Below are 22,244 nucleotides of genomic sequence, written 5' to 3' on the forward strand. Positions count from 1 at the left end.
ACCTGTCTGATCCCTACATTCCCATCTATATAATAGGTGTGTGTACCTGTCTGATCCCTACATTCCCATCTATATAATAGGTGTGTGTACCTGTCTGATCCCTACATTCCCATCTATATAATAGGTGTGTGTACCTGTCTGATCCCTCTTCATTCCCATCTATATAATAGGTGTGTGTACCTGTCTGATCCCTCTTCATTCCCATCTATATAATAGGTGTGTGTACCTGTCTGATCTCTACATTCCCATCTATATAATAGGTGTGTGTACCTGTCTGATCCCTCTTCATTCCCATCTATATAATAGGTGTGTGTACCTGTCTGATCCCTACATTCCCATCTATATAATAGGTGTGTGTACCTGTCTGATCCCTACATTCCCATCTATATAATAGGTGTGTGTACCTGTCTGATCCCTACATTCCCATCTATATAATAGGTGTGTGTACCTGTCTGATCCCTACATTCCCATCTATATAATAGGTGTGTGTACCTGTCAGATCCCTACATTCCCATCTATATAATAGGTGTGTGTACCTGTCTGATCCCTCTTCATTCCCATCTATATAATAGGTGTGTGTACCTGTCTGATCCCTCTTCATTCCCATCTATATAATAGGTGTGTGTACCTGTCTGATCCCTACATTCCCATCTATATAATAGGTGTGTGTACCTGTCTGATCCCTCTTCATTCCCATCTATATAATAGGTGTGTGTACCTGTCTGATCCCTCTTCATTCCCATCTATATAATAGGTGTGTGTACCTGTCTGATCCCTCTTCATTCCCATCTATATACTAGGTGTGTGTACCTGTCTGATCCCTACATTCCCATCTATATAATAGGTGTGTGTACCTGTCTGATCCCTCTTCATTCCCATCTATATAATAGGTGTGTGTACCTGTCTGATCCCTACATTCCCATCTATATAATAGGTGTGTGTACCTGTCTGATCCCTACATTCCCATCTATATAATAGGTGTGTGTACCTGTCTGATCCCTACATTCCCATCTATATAATAGGTGTGTGTACCTGTCTGATCCCTCTTCATTCCCATCTATATAATAGGTGTGTGTACCTGTCTGATCCCTCTTCATTCCCATCTATATAATAGGTGTGTGTACCTGTCTGATCTCTACATTCCCATCTATATAATAGGTGTGTGTACCTGTCTGATCCCTCTTCATTCCCATCTATATAATAGGTGTGTGTACCTGTCTGATCCCTACATTCCCATCTATATAATAGGTGTGTGTACCTGTCTGATCCCTACATTCCCATCTATATAATAGGTGTGTGTACCTGTCTGATCCCTACATTCCCATCTATATAATAGGTGTGTGTACCTGTCTGATCCCTACATTCCCATCTATATAATAGGTGTGTGTACCTGTCAGATCCCTACATTCCCATCTATATAATAGGTGTGTGTACCTGTCTGATCCCTCTTCATTCCCATCTATATAATAGGTGTGTGTACCTGTCTGATCCCTCTTCATTCCCATCTATATAATAGGTGTGTGTACCTGTCTGATCCCTACATTCCCATCTATATAATAGGTGTGTGTACCTGTCTGATCCCTCTTCATTCCCATCTATATAATAGGTGTGTGTACCTGTCTGATCCCTCTTCATTCCCATCTATATAATAGGTGTGTGTACCTGTCTGATCCCTCTTCATTCCCATCTATATACTAGGTGTGTGTACCTGTCTGATCCCTACATTCCCATCTATATAATAGGTGTGTGTACCTGTCTGATCCCTACATTCCCATCTATATAATAGGTGTGTGTACCTGTCTGATCCCTACATTCCCATCTATATAATAGGTGTGTGTACCTGTCTGATCCCTCTTCATTCCCATCTATATAATAGGTGTGTGTACCTGTCTGATCCCTCTTCATTCCCATCTATATAATAGGTGTGTGTACCTGTGTGATCCCTCTTCATTCCCATCTATATAATAAGTGTGTGTACCTGTCTGATCCCTACATTCCCATCTATATAATAGGTGTGTGTACCTGTCTAATCCCTCTTCATTCCCATCTTTATAATAGGTGTGTGTACCTGTCTGATCCCTCTTCATTCCCATCTATATAATAGGTGTGTGTACCTGTCTGATTCCCTACATTCCCATCTATATAATAGGTGTGTGTACCTGTCTGATTCCCTACATTCCCATCTATATAATAGGTGTGTGTACCTGTCTGATCCCTACATTCCCATCTATATAATAGGTGTGTGTACCTGTCTGATCCCTACATTCCCATCTATATAATAGGTGTGTGTACCTGTCTGATCCCTCTTCATTCCCATCTATATACTAGGTGTGTGTACCTGTCTGATCCCTCTTCATTCCCATCTATATACTAGGTGTGTGTACCTGTCTGATCCCTCTTCATTCCCATCTATATAATAGGTGTGTGTACCTGTCTGATCCCTCTTCATTCCCATCTATATAATAGGTGTGTGTACCTGTCTGATCCCTCTTCATTCCCATCTATATAATAGGTGTGTGTACCTGTCTGATCCCTCTTCATTCCCATCTATATAATAGGTGTGTGTACCTGTCTGATCCCTACATTCCCATCTATATAATAGGTGTGTGTACCTGTCTGATCCCTACATTCCCATCTATATAATAGGTGTGTGTACCTGTCTGATTCCTCTTCATTCCCATCTATATAATAGGTGTGTGTACCTGTCTGATCCCTCTTCATTCCCATATATATAATAGGTGTGTGTACCTGTCTGATCCCTACATTCCCATCTATATAATAGGTGTGTGTACCTGTCTGATCCCTCTTCATTCCCATCTATATAATTGGTGTGTGTACCTGTCTGATCCCTACATTCCCATCTATATAATAGGTGTGTGTACCTGTCTGATCCCTACATTCCCATCTATATAATAGGTGTGTGTACCTGTCTGATCCCTACATTCCCATCTATATAATAGGTGTGTGTACCTGTCTGATCCCTACATTCCCATCTATATAATAGGTGTGTGTACCTGTCTGATCCCTCTTCATTCCCATCTATATAATAGGTGTGTGTACCTGTCTGATCCCTCTTCATTCCCATCTATATAATAGGTGTGTGTACCTGTCTGATCCCTCTTCATTCCCATCTATATAATAGGTGTGTGTACCTGTGTGATCCCTCTTCATTCCCATCTATATAATAAGTGTGTGTACCTGTCTGATCCCTACATTCCCATCTATATAATAGGTGTGTGTACCTGTCTAATCCCTCTTCATTCCCATCTTTATAATAGGTGTGTGTACCTGTCTGATCCCTCTTCATTCCCATCTATATAATAGGTGTGTGTACCTGTCTGATTCCCTACATTCCCATCTATATAATAGGTGTGTGTACCTGTCTGATTCCCTACATTCCCATCTATATAATAGGTGTGTGTACCTGTCTGATCCCTACATTCCCATCTATATAATAGGTGTGTGTACCTGTCTGATCCCTACATTCCCATCTATATAATAGGTGTGTGTACCTGTCTGATCCCTCTTCATTCCCATCTATATACTAGGTGTGTGTACCTGTCTGATCCCTCTTCATTCCCATCTATATACTAGGTGTGTGTACCTGTCTGATCCCTCTTCATTCCCATCTATATAATAGGTGTGTGTACCTGTCTGATCCCTCTTCATTCCCATCTATATAATAGGTGTGTGTACCTGTCTGATCCCTCTTCATTCCCATCTATATAATAGGTGTGTGTACCTGTCTGATCCCTCTTCATTCCCATCTATATAATAGGTGTGTGTACCTGTCTGATCCCTACATTCCCATCTATATAATAGGTGTGTGTACCTGTCTGATCCCTACATTCCCATCTATATAATAGGTGTGTGTACCTGTCTGATTCCTCTTCATTCCCATCTATATAATAGGTGTGTGTACCTGTCTGATCCCTCTTCATTCCCATATATATAATAGGTGTGTGTACCTGTCTGATCCCTACATTCCCATCTATATAATAGGTGTGTGTACCTGTCTGATCCCTCTTCATTCCCATCTATATAATTGGTGTGTGTACCTGTCTGATCCCTACATTCCCATCTATATAATAGGTGTGTGTACCTGTCTGATCCCTACATTCCCATCTATATAATAGGTGTGTGTACCTGTCTGATCCCTACATTCCCATCTATATAATAGGTGTGTGTACCTGTCTGATCCCTACATTCCCATCTATATAATAGGTGTGTGTACCTGTCTGATCCCTACATTCCCATCTATATAATAGGTGTGTGTACCTGTCTGATCCCTACATTCCCATCTATATAATAGGTGTGTGTACCTGTCTGATCCCTACATTCCCATCTATATACTAGGTGTGTGTACCTGTATGATCCCTACATTCCCATCTATATACTAGGTGTGTGTACCTGTCTTATCTCTACAAAGCTCCTCTTCATTTGCATATATCATAGATACTAGGTGTGTGTACCTGTGCACCTTTCTCCAATGTCTACACATTAAACCACAAATTGTTAGGTTGTATGTCAATCTCTACTTGCAGAAGCACATTCCATTCAATAAGTCTAATCTTAATAAATAAAATAATTAGGAATATTTAGCTTGTGTGTGTGTGTAAAATGGTGGGTGTGTACTTGTCAACTCCTGTGCTATACTGTAGATGTCTTGATTAAACCACGAATGCTTGGGATGTATGTCAATCACTACTTCCATAGGCAGATGCAAATTCCATTCAATAGTCTTGGGGGGGAAACAAAAAAGATACATAATGCATCTACCTGCCAACTCCTGTCCTATAGATATCTTGATTAAACCATGTTTGTTTGGGTGCATGCCAGTGACTTCTTTTAATAAGGGCTTGCAAGTTTCATTCAAAGTGCTCAATCTAAAAGAAAGAAATGTGTGTAATATATAGTGAGTGTACCTGTAAGCCCCCATCCTACAAAGTTTATTTATGTTGATGATCTTGGTGTTACACCATGAATTGTTAAGGTGTAGGTTAGTCCCTCCTTCCATAAGGACATTTATTTTTATCCAGTGCACTTAGTCAAGTTGGTATTATACATTTTGAGTGAGTGTGTGTATAAAGTGGGGGGTGTACTTGTGAACCCCTCTTCTATTGATAGATGTTCAGAGATTAAGTTGATGTTCTTAGTTAAACCCTGAATTGTTGGGGTGTATGTCAATTACTTCCACAAGCACACACTGTTCAATGAGCTTAATTGTGTGTGTATGTATGTGTATATATATATATGTGTGTGTGTGTGTGTGTATATATATATATATATATATATATATATATATATATATATATATATATACAGTTTGTGTGTCTTTATGAAATGGTGTATATACCTGTGACCACTTCTGTCCTATGGACCTTTAGAGATTTGGTTGACGTTCATGATTCAACCATCATTTTTAGAGTGTATGTCCATTACTTCTTCATAAGGAGATGCATTTTCATCCAGTTAACCTAATTGTGTGTGCAATAAATATATATAGAACTGTGTGTGTGAACCCCCCTGGCCCATGGATATCTAGAAATAAAGTTGATGATGGTTGGTGAAACCATAATTTGGTGGGGTGTATTGTCAGCCAATTCTTAAGGAGATGCATTTATATCCAGCAAGCTTAATGTGTGTGTGTGTGTATATGTATGTGTGTATATATAATATATTCAAAAAAATATGTGTATGAACCCCCTTGCCCATGGATATAGAGAAACAAGGTTGATGATCTTGGTTAAACGATGTATTGTCAGTCACTTCTTCCATAAGGAGATGCAGTCTCCATCCAGTGACTGTTATTACTCTTCTGTATCTGCAATGGAAATCGCATCAGTCCCTCTGGGGTATAATGTAACTGTGCTTTTTTTAAACACTGAATTGCATCACAGGCCATATTTCATACGTGTTATCCCTAATCTCATTGTGTTAAGTGTTTGTTTTTCTTTATAGAACCAATTCGGTACTGTTGTTGACAGTTGGGAGAAAAACAATGTATTAAACCAGCAGCCTGTTAATAAATGCCAGGTTTTACTAGGTCAAATTAAACAAAGCATTTTTTTAAATCCAGTGTGTGTGTGTATATATATATATATATATATATATATATATATATATATATATATGTATATGTGTGTGTATGTTATTATTTATATATTTTTTATATATATTATAATGTGTGTGTGTGTGTGTGTTATTATTTATATATATTATAATGTGTGTGTTTATTATTTATATATTTTTCATATATATTATAATGCGCGTGTGTGTGTGTGTGTGTGTTATTATTTATTTATTATATATATATATATATATATGTATGTGTGTGTGTGTGTGTGTGTGTGGCCATTGCTACCTATGTAGCCTTTAACACACAAGAAACCTCTGTCCCATAGTAGCACATGAATAGTCTTCAATGATATTGTTCTCATTAATTAGTTCTTTTACATTTTCTGATTGGATAAGATCAGTACTGCTTGTGAGATGCATATATGGTAACGCACATAGCTGCAGAAAGTACATTTGGAAATGCAGATTTAAAATCCATTAAAAGATGGAAATATGAAATATACATAAAAGCATTCTCACAGACACATTGTAAAAAATGCATGCTTTATGGGTCCTTCTTGTTGATTATGTCAGCGCAGTTTTTTTTTTTTTTCCTCTACAAGGTCCTGCAAAGCATATGTTCTTTGAAGGGTTCTTGAATGCGTTTTTAAATATTAAAACGCTGGGGAACAGTTGAAACAAGGTTTCCACAAGCTCTGTTACTGGAAACATTGTACAGTACTAAAAATGTCTTCTGCAGATCTAATCTGCATTGCTGAGAAGAGTGGTTTGTAGGTTTTTTATCAATGAAATTAGGAATACAAATGCTTCCTGTTTGCACTGCCCCCACAGTTCACAATACTAACTGTCATGCATCATGTCGTAAATTGTGATAGAGATACCCAGCCGTATGGTATAAACGTTAAGCAGGCTATTATGATCTTTTCCTGAATAAGAACCATAAATCAAGAGAATTTGGCCAATAACTGCTTTCTACTTCCAGCATAGCCTTATTTCTATGCATTAAAAGGTACAAATGAATTTATTTTCCAGTTGGATTTTGGTCCTGTAGACTGGTGCTTGTCAACCTTTTCATATCACTTCCCAGGAGGGTTCAAGTTGAAGCACCAGCTCTACATAGATGGCATTCCTCCACCTTCCCAAATGCTACAGAGGGGGTCCCTAGCACACTTTTTCAAGCTAGCCAGAAAAAAAAACAACTAATCTATCTCAACTACTCAGCTTTTTTTGATCCACCTTCCAGACACTAGTCCTGTTTGTTTTGCTGTTAATGGCTTATTTGCTTGGGGGCTGCCTGTGCTTGTCAAGCAGCATTTAGTTTGCATATTAAAGTTGTAACTGATGCCCTCTCTTTGTTTTTGTTAGGTCTTCACTTAAGTACAAAAGAGCCATTCAGTAAGAGAGTAGAAAGTGTGGTGATAATAGAGAGAATACACAATTGTTTAAAGCCCCTGAGGCTTTTAATCAGCCATTATGACAATTGGGATAGCACACCACTAATGCATTAACCTACTACGACGACTTGTGGTAATCACCTTGAACTCATATGCAACATTTGCAGTGGACTTAACTTGTGTGCTTTATTTTAGTAAAATTATTTTAGTTTTAAAATATATTATTTTTCGAGCAAATCATGGAGTAGAATGTTTTGCAAATGTATTCAACATTTACAAGAATTAGCAAAAATGCCCAAAAGAACAATACATAAAATGTAAATATTAATACAATTTGTTTTGGCAATTATTTACCACAGGGGTCTGTTTAATTTTTTCCCCCCACACAAGCTCCAATTTCACATATTTTCTAATTCAATTCCATTGGAAAAATGTGTTTATTCTGGGTGAAAGTTGTGGAAATCTTGTGTGCAACAAAATTTTATAAATGGACCCCTAAATATACATACATACATACATACATACATACATACAATAGAGTAACTTGGTTTGGGAGCGTTTTGCAAGACAAGCAAAATGTTTTAATACATTTTGCCTTGATATACAAGCGATGTCTTGTTATAAGAGTAGCGTCATGTCACAACTGAGTATAAAAGAGAAGAGAGGAGCCTCTAAGTGTAGCAATATGGTTACATTTAGTGAAGGTACAACATTTAACAACATATTGCTACACTTAGAGGTGCGCCTCTTCTCTTTTATACCCTGTAAAAAAAAAATGCTTTATACGAGTGCTTTGTATTACAAGCATGTTTCTGGAACGAATTATGCTCGCAGACCAAGGTTTTACTGTACATATTTTCCCGAAGGCCTAAGTGCAGGCAAAATCATAAACAGAAAAATCAGCACAATAGACATAACTTACAGTCAGTACAATATGTCCCTTGTGCTGATGCCTCTTCCGTTTGTTGAAATCCTCCTCCATCCATACGCTGCCCCCCCCCCCCCCCAAATAACCTAGTACACACTGCTAGTTATTTTTCATTCAACCCAGCGGCCCGGATGAAAAAAAACTGACAGCTTAGATCAGAGCCGCTGTTCTAATAATCTAATGTTGGTAGGGTTGCCACCTTATCCCTTTAAAACTGAACACATAATTACACAGGTTCTGTGGCTGAAACTCACTTGGTGCTTTATCTGCATTTAATTTGCCCCAGAACCTGTGTAATTCATATGTTTTGGGGTTTGAAGGGATGAGGTGGCAACCCTAGATGTTAGTAAAGTGATTTCCCCCGCTGTTCTATTATGTTCTGACAGTGGGACAGCCATTGGCAGAGAGCGCTGATAGGGAGTCAGTCGGCAGATCTTTTACGGTCATGCCCTTTCAACAGAAGCCGGCCGAATGTCTGGCTTCAGTCAGACCAGCTGGATGATGGTACGCTTTTAAGACACACAAGCCGAATGTTGGCTGGTTTCTATTGAACCCGCTGATGCAGCCTGACATTCAACCTGTGTGTACAGGCTTGTATCCCTTGTGCTGATACCTCTCTTGTTAGCGGAAATCCTCCTCCATTCATGCTCTCCCTCCCCAACCAGCATAATCTTCTGGTGCGGTAGGGGTTCTTACAACTGATAAATTAATTGTTTTAAAAACCTTTAGGTCCCTCCCACTTATTTCCACCACAGACGAAAAAGGTGGGGACAAGGGACAGTGGCTAATGCTGATCCTCTAACATTCCCTCCCCCCAAAAGATTAATGGACTATCTTGGTACTTGGTAAGAAATGACATACATATAAAATAATAGTACATTTTATTACATAAAATTGTTGGACAAAGAATACATGATTAAAATTGAAAAAAACAGAACCTCAGGGATACCCCCGGGCAAAATCTGTTATTACAAACATATAGACTGGTCTATGCCTCGACTAGTTTCACGGTAAAACCGCTTCCTCAAGAGAACCAATCTATAAAGCAAACGAATACAATTAATATTAAACAAACATAATAGTTCAACAATAACCAAAATAATACAGTACAATAGGAAGGGATAATACAGAGGGAATAGCTTACCCACAATTTGGGTGTTAGTGTGCGGCGTCAGGCCGCCCAGGTATAATAGCCCCCCTGTGGCGGACAAGGGGGATAATGCGGAAATCTCTAAATGGAGGCATAAAATATGTATATCAACCTGGATGATGGTACGCTTTTAAGATTAGCTATTCTGTTTATCTGAGGCCATACTCAACATTTTTTCATTATTTCCACCACAAACGAGACACAAGTGGCAAAAAATAAACTGAGAGGGGTTATAACCCTCCCTTACGCTATCCAATATGGGGGGGAAATAATTCTGCCACTTTAACATCCTCTGTGAGCTCCTGAACCTCTCCTTCTACCAACTCACTTACGTTTGTTTGGAACAATCCATGTTAATAGAGCAGAGCACATGGCCACAATTTTCACTACAAATCCAATAGCGTAAGTAAGATAGGGTTCATTCATACAGTGAGAGCATGTAGAACAAACAGAACAACATCCTAACAGGAGATCACAGTTGAAAATATATAGTATAAAATCTTTTGGGGAGAAAAAAAAATGAGACATTAGTTGCTTCCTAAGGACAGCACCGATTTTTAAAAATGAATCTATACATTATTACAGCAGATTTAGCAAAGAACAGACATAGACACAATGATGAGTGGCAGTTGCCTTACTTTGAACAATAATCATGTCGTGATGTAAAATTCACCATTTTAAAAAGAAAAATAACATGAAGCCACACGCTTTAAAACCTACATAGGTGCAATTTAAATCCCTGTAATGGATAAACAAAAAAGAAACACCAGCATTGTGCAAAGCTTCCTTTTTAATAAAGTGTTAAAAATCCAAATCGTTACACTAACAAATATATTGTGCCTCAGAGGCTGTTGAAGGGGATCCTGCTTGAAACGCTCCCTTAACAGTGCTTACATGATCAATGATGGATGGTTCCAGCTCATGGTGCTACTAGAAGGAAGCTGCAGCCAGAGCAGTGCTGCATTTCCTCTGTGCTTCAAGCAGCTGAGGCCATTTTTTAACATCCCCTTTGATCACCACAAGCTGTAGAAGAGAGAGAAAAAACTGGTGCAAGTTAAAGTGGAGCTACACCCAAAAAGGGAAGCTCCGCTTGTTTGCTTCCTTTCCTCCCCTCTTCTGCCACATTTGGCACCTTTTGGGGGGGGGTGCCTTTTTTTGACAGGTACCCATCCCCACTTCCTAGAGACCTCGTCATGGATGAGGTCGCCCAGAAGTTTGACCCCCTTCCTCCCCCCCATTGCTGCTGGGCCAGTCAGAAAGCGCAGCGTCCTTCGAGAATGTGCAGTAGGAAACCGGCTGTGAAGCGGCAAGTCTTCACTGCCAGTTTCCCTTACAAGGAATGGCGGCAGGATCACTGGACAGGTACATGTCCTAATATTTCACAAACAACAGTATTTTGTAGCTGCTGACTTTTTTGTGGTGGGGGTTGGGCAGTGGTTGGCTGGAGCTCTGCTTTTAAACAAGTATTTTGTAGCTACAACCCCAATTCCAAAAAAAAAATCTGCATAAAAACAGAATACAATAATTTGCAAATCTCATGAACTCATATTTTATTCACAATAGATAATATATGAAATGTTTAAACTGACCATTTTAGGAAAAAATAAGGTTTTTATGGCCGTATCCCACGTTTTTTTTTACATGTGTTGCTGCCATCAATTTTCAAAAGTACCTTATTGTTTTTTTTTTAAATGGTACATTTTTTCCAGTTTAAAAATGTGAAATGTTTTCTATTGTGAATAAATATGAGTTTTAGATTTGCAAATCGTTGCATTCTGTTTTTATGTGAATTTTTTTTTTACACAGTGTTCCAACTGTTTTTGAATTGGGGTTGTATTTGGTGAGGTCAACGTCCTTTCCAGTGGTTGGCTGGGGTATGTATAATATAGATATGATAAGAATTCTTTAGTCCTCTTGGTCAAAAGAACCATTGCAGATCTTTTCCGAGAAAAAGCCACCAGCTAAAAGTGTAATTCTAGAGTGGAAAAATCAAGACAACTACATACATTGGAGCCCATGACTCTCATGCCCCCCATGGTCAGCCTTTGGAAATAAAAAATACAATCCAGAACTGTAAACCTATTTCAACAAGAATCTTTGTTGCTTACATCATAAATGGATGAAAATGTAACTGATACCCCTTCCTAATGGCTATGGTGCTTGGGCAAAGAGGACTTGCTGCTGGGATACCTGAAAAATATAAGAATTTGTTGAAACACACACACACATAACCATCTATTTTTCTTAATTAAGGGACTTTCCGATATATTCAAGGTTTGTTCTTGTTTTGCAGTGTGCTGTACAAGTAAAACTGGAACTGGGTCATCGGGCCCAGGTTAGGAAGAAACCAACGCTTGAGGGGTTTACCCATGATTGGATGGTATTTGTCCGAGGACCAGACAACAGTAACATTCAGCACTTTGTGGAAAAAGTTGTATTTCACTTGCATGAAAGCTTTCCAAGGCCCAAGCGAGGTAAGGACCATTGGCTTTTAACTTATATTAAACTGTGCTATAGTATCTCGTTTTTCACTGTTAAATGTTGCTGAAAAACTTGGGTGCTGAAATGTTGTTGTAGAATGTTTAATTTTATTTTTTTGTTCCTCACTTTTATAAAAGACCTTGGGTGGTTTACCTCTGTTCTTCCGAGTATGTTTTGAGACATTTGGTGGAAACACAGTGGTCACTATGTTTCCTCAAGCATTGCTATAGCAGAAACCCCATGGTCAACCCAGGTAAAATAACTAGAATTCTTGCTTGTGTTTAGTAATTATAATTAGAAGCATATCTGACTAGGGCAGCGGTCTCCAAACATTCTAGACAAAGGGTCCTTTTATTGTCCTTCAGACTCTTGGAGGGCTGGACTTTGGCCAGCGGGAGTGGAAATTTTCCTGGCATCAGTGGGAGTAAACATCTGGTATTAGGGGGAGGAATAGTGACCCATTGCTGGTATCATAGGGATGAATAGTGCCCCATTAGTGGTGTCAGTGGGAGAAATGGTGCTCCATTGTCGGTGTCCGATAGCAGAATAGTGTCTTGTATCAGTGGAAGGTATTGTGCCCCAAGGGCCGGATAAAGGCAAGCAAAGGGCCGCAGTTTGGAGACCCCTGGACTAGGTTTTACTACATGATGTTTTGATTAAATAGGCCAGATATCAAGGTATTAGTAACATGGTTGGATTTGGTAACACAAATTTGCTAAAGCCACTTGTCATTGAGACATGACCACAGTGCCAATGTATGTGGCTAGATGTGTGCTTTGTGTTCTTCTGCATAAAGGGTGTTGCTTGGGGTTATTGAAATATATTGTTGAAAGAAGTAACCGTTTTGTTCCACCTTTCAAATTCCATTCATCCTATGGGAGAAAAATGCAAACGTACTAGAAGAACCTCTTCTTCTTTTTCTCTCTTTCTCAGGTGGAATAGTAGTATGCATTTTACTATAGTAACTGAAAGCATGGAAAACTGTGATGGCTCTAATTTTGTGATATGTAATTTTGTATTTGTCATGCTCAAAAATTTTGCATATGTCTTGATACCCATTTTTATAATTGATATTTTTCATTGTGTTACTGGCAAATGTATTTGCATCATAGACCTACATCTAAGTAGTTTTTTTTTTCAAAAGTTGAAAATATCTGCCACATCGAATTGCACATCTGCAGTTTTGGGTGACATAGAGGTTTGAATACATTTTGGCTTTTTATATGTCTGTGACCCGAGCCCTATTTATTGATGGGCGTTTGGGGCATGGATGATTCCTGTGTCTACACATCTTGCTTGTACTGATTGGATCTTTTTTTGTACATTGAATTGTAAATTCACCAGCAGTTTAATTTCTCCTAATTGTTTATGTAACTGAGATTGGCAATTCTACATATTGTTATTTCTACCTATTCTATTATACTGGCTGTATGTCTGGGCATCATTTCATATACTTGTCTGTTTCACCTGCTTGATGGCTTTTAAAAAAAGTAAGCACATTTTTCTTTTGTGAGTGAATATTTACTCCAAAAGCCACCATGCACATGAGGTATCCTGGTTAATTAAACATTGGGCAATAAGTGTATGCTACCATATTGTCTGGTGGCCAATGTGGAGAAAAGTGTTTTGATTATTTGGCTGTCTTGGAGCATAGTTGTGCAAGGTAGGGAATGTGCACCAGACACCGTGTTCTTAAAGAATGCTTTAAATTACGAAAGTCCCCATTACAAGTGGAACCACAGCGTGTTGGTATTATACAGTAGATGACTATGAATCTTGTGTTTGGTACCCATGCCCTTTCTGCCTCCATAACCAACTTACTGGACATTGACGCTGCACATAACCATACAACTTTTTTTCATAATGAGATTTTCTATTTCTTTATCTATAGAATGTATGTTTTTAGATTGGCTAATTATCTTTATGTTTTAAAAAGGATAACCTTGGTAGATGTATTTTTCGTCACGTCATGTGCTTAGTTTAAGTTGCCTGTTTTTTGTGATGGGCTTGCTTTAAACTAGGTTCTCCATTTGATGGCTTGGATTAGGAACTTTTGGTTGTGTAATAAATATATAATTTTATTTTGAGATGTTCCAAGTAAGCTAAATCTGTTCTTTGTGTCTCAAATCAAGTCTCTCATCTTCTCTGTTTATTGAATGATGATTCTGTTAGGCCATTGACTGCTGGCTAGCTTTGCAGAAGAAGTCTGATGAAGACATTTTAAACTCGCATATGGAACGTTTAAGCAGGAAAATGTTTATTTTCAAGAGTTGTGGAGGAAAGACCTCCTGTCCTGATTTAATGTATACATTGTGTATTTCAGTCTTTGATTTGAGTCTCTGTGTAAATAGATATCACTAAGCCTCCATTTGTGGGAAGTACATTAGTCTTTCAGTGGTTTGTATATGTTTCTGTTGCTCTCTTTTAACCTTTTTTGCTAGTGACTGATGCAATTGATCCTGTGATTTATAGGTGTGTATATGTGTATTTTATCTTTTGTCTGGCTCTAAAGTGAATCTGACACATCTAAAGCAAAAGGCCACAGCAGAAATTACTTTTTCTTAAAAATTTGGTTTTAAAATGCAGTGGAAATTCCACATGCTACACCACAAAAACTGCATAAAAGCTAAATGTGAATGCTTAAAATTACAAATAATGTTCGTATCCAAAATTAGATGTTATATTTGGTTGTAACATCTAATTTGATTGTAGAAATGCATGTATGGGCACTCTGGTTGTACAGAAGTCAATCTACTGATCAACTTATGTACAACCAGCCAGATTTTCACAATTGATCAGTGCTGCTGGCTATAGCTTGCACCACTGATCATTGTAGTCTGACAGTGGGGAATGCTCCCCACTGTCGAAACACAATAGCACAGCAGGAGTGATTCCTGGCAGTTGGATGCCACCTTTTTATTTATTTTATTTATATATATATATATATGCTACAGGTTGAACAAAAACAAATTTATTCATGTATGGGCTGCCTAAAGCTAGGTCATAGATGGTACAATTTTCTTTTCTGTCACTGTCACACAGTCACTGTTGGAGAAATCCCTCCCCCGGAGCTATTGTGTTCTCTGGGTGGAGCCATCCTGCCAGGAGCTATACCTGCTGGCATTAATCAAATCAAAAATCCAACAGGCTGGTTGTACCCAAGTTAATCACTCGATCAAATCAGCTTGCCCATACTGTACACGGTTCGAATCTGGGCTGGTCCCTACTGAACTGGTCGAGATTCCAATAAAAATGTCTATGGCCATCTTAAAGGGGGTTGTAAAGGTAAATTTGTTTTTCCCTAAATAGCTTCATTTACCTTGGTGCAGTCTTCCTTCACTTACCTCATCCTTCGATTTTTCTTTTAAATGTCCTTATTTCTTCTGAGAAATCCTCACTTCCTGTTCTTCTGTCTGCAACTCCACACAGTAATGCAAGAATTTCTCCCTGGTGTGGAGAAAGCCTCTTGAGGGGGGAGGGGGCAAGCAGGCAAGTCAGGACACTCTCAACTTTGCAGATAGAGAAAGGAGCAGTGTGTTAGTGGGTGTCCTGACACTCCTGCTCGCTTTCTCCACACCAGGGAGAAAGCCTTGCATTACTGTGTGGCCTTACAAACAGAAGAACAGGAAGTGAGGATTTCTCAGAAGAAATAAGGACATTAAAGCAAAATGGAAGGATGAGGTAAGTGAGGGAGGACTACACTAAGGTAAAGGAAGCTATTTAGGGCATTTTTTTTTTTACCTTTTACAACCCCTTTAAAAAAAAGAGAAAAACAAGTCCTACCTGTTTCCATTCTTAAGAAAAAGCTGATTGTACTACTTTGACCTTGGAAGTTTGATTCCTGAATGGGAGTGTCTGTGTTCAATCCAACGAGCTGATGCATTTTTATTTTTTCTAGAAAAGTTGATGTAATGGTAAAAAAGATCTTTAATTAGTGGTTTTTTTTTTTTTTTTTTTTTTTTTTTTTTTTTTTTTTTTTTATACTTGACCTACTACATATATGTAAATGTATTCCTGTGAAAATGAATACATATTAGTGACATTTCTCAGAAATCTGGATTTTATATAGAAATGGTCATTCTGTCTGAGGTCCTACTTGGATTAGTTCAGGTAGTAGTGGTGACACAAAGCATGTCATTGTTATTGTGGAGAGGATTTATTTGTCTTAGCACAGCTCACAATGGATATGTCTCAGTCTTCCATTTGATCGGTAATCTTTATTGGCATCTTGAACTCCTGCAGTTCCTTAGAACAACATTATAATAAATCCATTCTGCTTATAGCTATGTGGGAATACTTGGATCCATCAGTGAATGAAAACGGCCTTTTGCTTGGTCCACAGCTAGGATTAAAGTTGTTACAGATAAAAGCGCCACATCTAAATTTGATGCTCTTCAGGCTTATATCAGACGGGGTATTTCCTAAGCGTTTTCTCTTCTTTCTAGTAAACTATGTGCACAGTTTAGGAATGTGTATATAATAGGTATGATTTAGGGATTTAAATACCTCACCTTATGCATTGCCGGTAGCGCTAATGTAGTAGCGGCATTGGAGTTCTAATTATTGTAATCGTTTTCAAAGAAAAAGTCCCTTCTGGGATCATCGTGTCAAGGATCCTATTCTGAATGTCATCTCTGTATTGTATACCCTCAATGCTTTATTCTTTATGGCTCTTCAGTGTGATTTTATGGGGATGGCGCCTGACTATAATTTCCATTAAGGTAAAGCCCCAGTTCTTCATGCTGTAAATGGGCCATGGAAATACCTCTTTTACTAGTTGGCTGAGTAATTCTGTGTGTTTTCTACATGCGTGGAGGTGGATATCAAACAATGTGGTTGTAAAGCTGATAAATAGAATGTTTTCTGGAAAATCCCACAGCTGTGACAAAATGTGACCAGCCCCTTTTTGGCCTTTCAGTATTTTCCATATTGCCTGTGTGGCACTGCTGCTTTTGGTCACCACAGCACTTTTCTTGCTTGACTAGAATATGATGCTTCCTATTTACAATTTTTTTTTTCTCAGTCGAGATAATAGTTGTAAAAAGTGCTGTGGTTTTTGGTTTGCTGTTTTGTGTGCAGAACAATGAAAGTAGAACTCTGTGCCAAAAAACACAATAGCGATGCAAATATGTAATTATTAAAACACCATTTGGTTCAATGCAACAGTAAGTACCTGAATTTGACTTGCTATTATTCCCCTGAAGGCTCCTGTACAGGCCTGAGAGAAGGAGGTACACCACAATTTGCCAGTCAGTCTATGCTGACAGGCCCAAGAGAGAGCGTGCAGAGGCAAAACTTCATTACCATGCTGTTGCATTTTTTTTATGTCCAATCAGCAAGCTGGAATTTTGTTTTCATTTTTACTAATCTGCGTTTCTGTGAGGAGGTTGAAGATCTGGCAATGCTAACTAATCTGGCAGGGGTCCCTGAATCAAAAGTGTAATATGTTTTAAAAGTTTAAAGAGGAGCTGCAGTCTGTTCACATCATTTTTAATGAAAACATCTTTGCCATTCTGAAGCTTCCCGCCAACCATATTGCATATTATTTTATATATACTGTGATTTTGGACTTGCCAAATATTCTGCAGAAACCTCAACTAAGTCTGGCTGCAGCCATTTTAACTGTGGGCAGCTGAAGCTGCTGCCTGTTCACGTCCTGGATTTTCACAGACGCACACCTCCAGCTCTGCAGCTCTCCCTTTCTGGCAAACTCTAACAAGAGTGAGCTGTGTTGTAAGCCTAGGTGTTTTACCAGACAAACAGGGGGTGGGCTGTATAAGGTATTTACTGGCAGAAAACATTTTTTTACTATCCAAAGTTATAAAACAACCAGGGCAGAAGATTTAATAGATTGAAATATGGAAAAAAATAGCTTTTACAAGCTTCAAAAGAGTGTGTGTGTGTGTTTTATAGATGGGTTGCAGGAAAGAAAACCATTAGTGTTTATGGAATCCCTCCCACGGAGCTATTGTTCTCCCGGCGTGGGTGTGGGGTAAGCTGTCCCTGCCGGGAGAACCCAGTGATTATTTCTAGCGGGTATAACAGCTGTTAGCAATATTTGCGCTATAAACAAAAAAAGCATACATTTTTGAATAAAAAAACTTTTTTTTTACTTTCTTACTTATTTTACTTTTTGCTATAATAATAAATATCCCCAAAAATGTTTTTAAACAAATTTCTTCATCAGTTTAGGCCAATAAGTATTCTTTTACATATTTTTGGTAAACAAAAAATCGCAATAAGCATATATTGATTGGTTTGCGCAAAAGTTATAGCGCCTACAACCTATGGGAAAGATTTATGGCGTTTTTATTTATAAATTTTTTTTTACTAGTAATGACGGCGATCTTCTTTTTTTTTTTTTTTTTTTTTTGGTACTGTGACGGACAGATCGGAGACTTTTGACACATTTTTGGGACCATTGGCATTCATAGAGCGATCAGTGCTATAAATATGCACTGATTACTGTATAAATGTCACTGGCAGGGAAGGGGTTAACACTAGGGGCGATCAAGGGGTTAAGTGTGTGTTCTAACCAGGGCTGTGGAGTTGGAGGAAAAGTTGGGTACCTGGAGTCGGAGTCAGAGGAAATTTTGGGTACCTGGAGTCTGAGTCAGCAAACAATGCAGCGACTCCAACTCCAACTCCGACTCCTACTAAATTTAGATTGTCGGAACATTTAGGAGTCAAAACATTTATCTACCGACTCCACAGCCCTGGTTCTAACTGTGTGGGGAGAGGAGTGACTAGGAGAGATGACAGATCGCTGCTTCTACTTTGTAGAAACAAACAATTTGTCTCCTCTCCTGTGACATCACAGGGGTTTGTGTGTTCGCACACACAAATCCCCATGCTGGCGCTCATGTGCGCGATTGCCCCGCCTGGCACGTGCATCGGGTTTCCCGCTGTGCAGCGGGCGCGCCTCCGGCAGGTCTTCTGGGCAGAGCCGTATATATAGAGGATTTTGCCCAGGAGAGCCATTCTGACGCAGTATATCTGCGTTAGTCGGTTGGGAACTGGTTAATAAAACTTTTTTTTGTTGGATACAAAAAAAAAAGTATCCAGTGTAAAAATATGTCCATGCTAATATTCTGAAAGGAGCCATATGTTCCCCGACTCAGAAAAATGTAAGGCCGACTAAAACCATTGAACTCCCAAGCACGGATGGTATATATGTGAAGATAGGTGACAGACGCTGATGATTGAGTTCCAAAGTTCCCCAGAACTGTTCTTCTAATTTGCCTTATTGACGTACAAGGTCACATTGCTCCCTGCTTTCCTGAGTCAATGTTGTTCCAGCCATTGGTTTTTCCACCCTCAGGGGATGAATAACTAGGCAGACTTAGGAATGGTTGCTAGGTGGGGTGAAGCGGGTTTCACAGTTAGACAGGCTGCATGTGAAGTAAAGTATGGCGCTTTCCTTTTGTCCCACAAGCTTCTGTTTCTCCTGGAAAGAAAACGAGTTGATCCTTTTTCTTTTCTTTTGCCATGTTATTTGGGAGTTGAAGTTTTTTCTGCTGTGTGTTTCCACAAAGTGACAAGTGCTGGGAAATGTGCCAGCTTACATGGCCCCTCAGAGACCTTGTCATATTCTAATTACACATGACTCAGAGCATTTTCTCTTTGCTGGGAGCGATTGCGTGCTGAAGTTCAGGTTACACTAAATATGTCACTTGCTTCTGATTCATTTCATTTCACAGATTTACGGTAATGATGAAGCCAGGGCAGACACCTCCACCATCTCCTAATCGTTGTGCACCTTGTATGTAGAGCTTGTGGTTTAGTCCAGGAGTGTTACCAAGCTTACAGGTCCATGCACAGCACTTGTTTATATAGCTGCTCTACTCACACTAGAAACCACTGGGTGTAAGAGTTCATGTGATGGAGACATGTTGTGTTTGTGGCAGCTTAGGAAGGCTGAAGCAGTGTCTTAAAGGGGTTTCCTATAGGGTTGTCCCGATACCACTTTTTTAGGACCGAGTACAAGTACCGATACTTGTACTCGCCGATACCGATACTTTCTTAAATGTGTCCATGTGTCCCCAAATGCAGTTGTGTCTTCCAAATGTAGCCGTGTCCCCAAATTCAGCTTTTGTGTAGGTCTCCAGCCAGGTCTCCTCCCCGCCACCCCCCCCCCCCACAGTCTAGTTGATCAGCGCTCGTGAACATAACGGCTTTCATTTGAATAGCTGTGTGTTCCCCGCCGCGCTACGTCATAGCCCCTCCCCCTTGTCCGGGCACTTTAATAGACAGATCACACCGGATGGGTGATCTGTCTATCAAAGTGCCCGGACAAGGGGGAGGGGCTATATATGACGTAGCGCGGCGGGGAACACACAGCTATTCAAATGAAAGCTGTTATGTTCCCCGAGCGCTGATCAACTAGACGTCGGCGGCAGCGACAGCAGCTCTCCTCCGGTGGCATGTTTTACATACCCGAGGACTGCTTTGCTCTCCGCCTCCTCTCAGTCTCCTCTCCGAAATACTCTCTGCCCCCTCTCCGGCCCCTCTCAGTCTCCTCTCCGAACGCTCTCTGCCCCCTCTTAGTCTCCTCTCCGAACACTCTCCGCCCCCTCTGTCTCCTCTGTGACTGCTCTCCGCCCCCTCTCTGCCCGCTCTGAGGGTGAAAAAAAAAAAAAGTATCGGTAAAGCATCGGGAGCATTTGCGCAAGTACAAGTACACGCGCAAATGCTCAGTATCGGTACCGATACTAGTATCGGTATCGGGACAACCCTAGTTGTAAAGGTAATTTTTTATTTTCTTAATGGGTTCCTTTTAAAAAGGAGGTAAACCCTCTTGAAGGAGTTGTAAAGGTAATTTTTTTTTTTTCCCTAAATAGCTTCTTTTATTTTAGTGCAGTCCTCCTTCACTTACCTCATCCTTCCATTTTGCTTTTACATGTCCTTATTTCTTCTGGGAAAGGGGGGAGGGGGTGAGCAGGAGTGTCAGGACGCCCACTAACACACAGCTCCTTTCTCTATCTGCAAAGTAGAGCGTGTCCTGACACTCTGCTCGCCCCCTCCCCCTTGAAGAGGCTTTATCCACACCAGGGAGAAAGCCTCACATTACGGTGGTGAGTTACAGACAGAAGAACAGGAAGTGAGGATTTCTCAGATAAAAAAAAAACATTTAAAAGCAAAATGGAAGGATGCGGTAAGGGAAGGAGGACTGCTATTAAGGGAAAACATTACTTTACAACCCCTTTAGCGCCCTTTCACACGGGCGGACGAACGGACCGTTTTTTACAAGTCCGTTTACTACAAGACAAAGGCATAATGAGCTAGTATGCATAGCATGCATGTTCCAGGTCTGTGACTTAAAAATAAGCTTTCTCAGATGGAGGTCAGCAATAGCAGTCCGTAATGGTTTAGATGGCATGCAGGAATGACTTTACTATCGCTGCCCCCTTGCTATTCATTACCAATATATCATGAAGCCTGACAGTGCTAAAGCCTAGTACACACTGCTAGTTTTTTTATTCCGTTCAAGCCAGTGGGCTAAAAATAAAATAAAAAATAAACTGACAGCTCAGTATGGATCGGCTGTACTAACAATCTGATGATAGTGCAGCAATCTCCCCTGCTATTCTATTGTGCTCTGATAGGGCATAGCCCTCTCGCTAGAACGCCGCTCTCAGCCAATGGCTGAGAGTGCTGACCGAAGCGAACGGAAAACTGGTCAGCAGACTTTTTTCGGCCCTTTGACAGATGCTGGCCCGGCTGCAGTACACATGGGACGAATGTCAGCCGGTTTCTAGTGAACTGGCTGATGCTGCACAACATTCGGCCCAATGTGTACAGGGCTTAAATGTGAGGTGGGGGATGTGCACACTACAGTTTTGTAAGGTAAAAATCTACTTTTTTTTTTATCCCCAAACCATTGAGAGAAATTGTTGTTGAGATCTTGGGGGACCCCTGAAATAATTTTCTCATCTACAGCTTGCAGTACATTAGATATAACAATAAATATGCAGATATAACAAACCCTAACATACAAAACAGAATTTGATACTAAATATTGGACTGACTGCGTCAATAAAAATGGATTCATCCTCAATGGTGTTCATAGGTGTGTGACGGGGGTGTGCCTGGGCCAGAGGCGTATCTAGTGAAAATGGCGCCTATGGCAAGCACTGAAACTGCGCCCCTGTCAAAACATTTGAAACCTTTAAGATAACCAGGGACAGAGAGGGACACAGTGCGACGAGGACAG

General features: G+C 39.8%; 1 protein-coding gene across 9 annotated transcripts in view; it reads left to right on the forward strand.

Annotated features, from left to right (window-relative positions):
• Nucleotides 1-22,244, forward strand: part of MLLT3 (MLLT3 super elongation complex subunit) — a 358,426-nt gene that overhangs the window by 47,162 nt on the left and 289,020 nt on the right. For all 9 annotated transcript variants that reach the window (XM_040359609.1, XM_040359582.1, XM_040359585.1 and 6 more), the window contains exon 2: nt 11,844-12,024. In XM_040359609.1, coding sequence (XP_040215543.1) covers nt 11,928-12,024 — 97 coding nt within the window. In that variant the 5' untranslated portion in view covers nt 11,844-11,927. The remainder of the gene's footprint in view (nt 1-11,843; nt 12,025-22,244) is intronic.

This window comes from Rana temporaria, chromosome 1 (genome assembly GCF_905171775.1).
Source record: "Rana temporaria chromosome 1, aRanTem1.1, whole genome shotgun sequence".
NCBI lineage: Eukaryota > Metazoa > Chordata > Amphibia > Anura > Ranidae > Rana > Rana temporaria.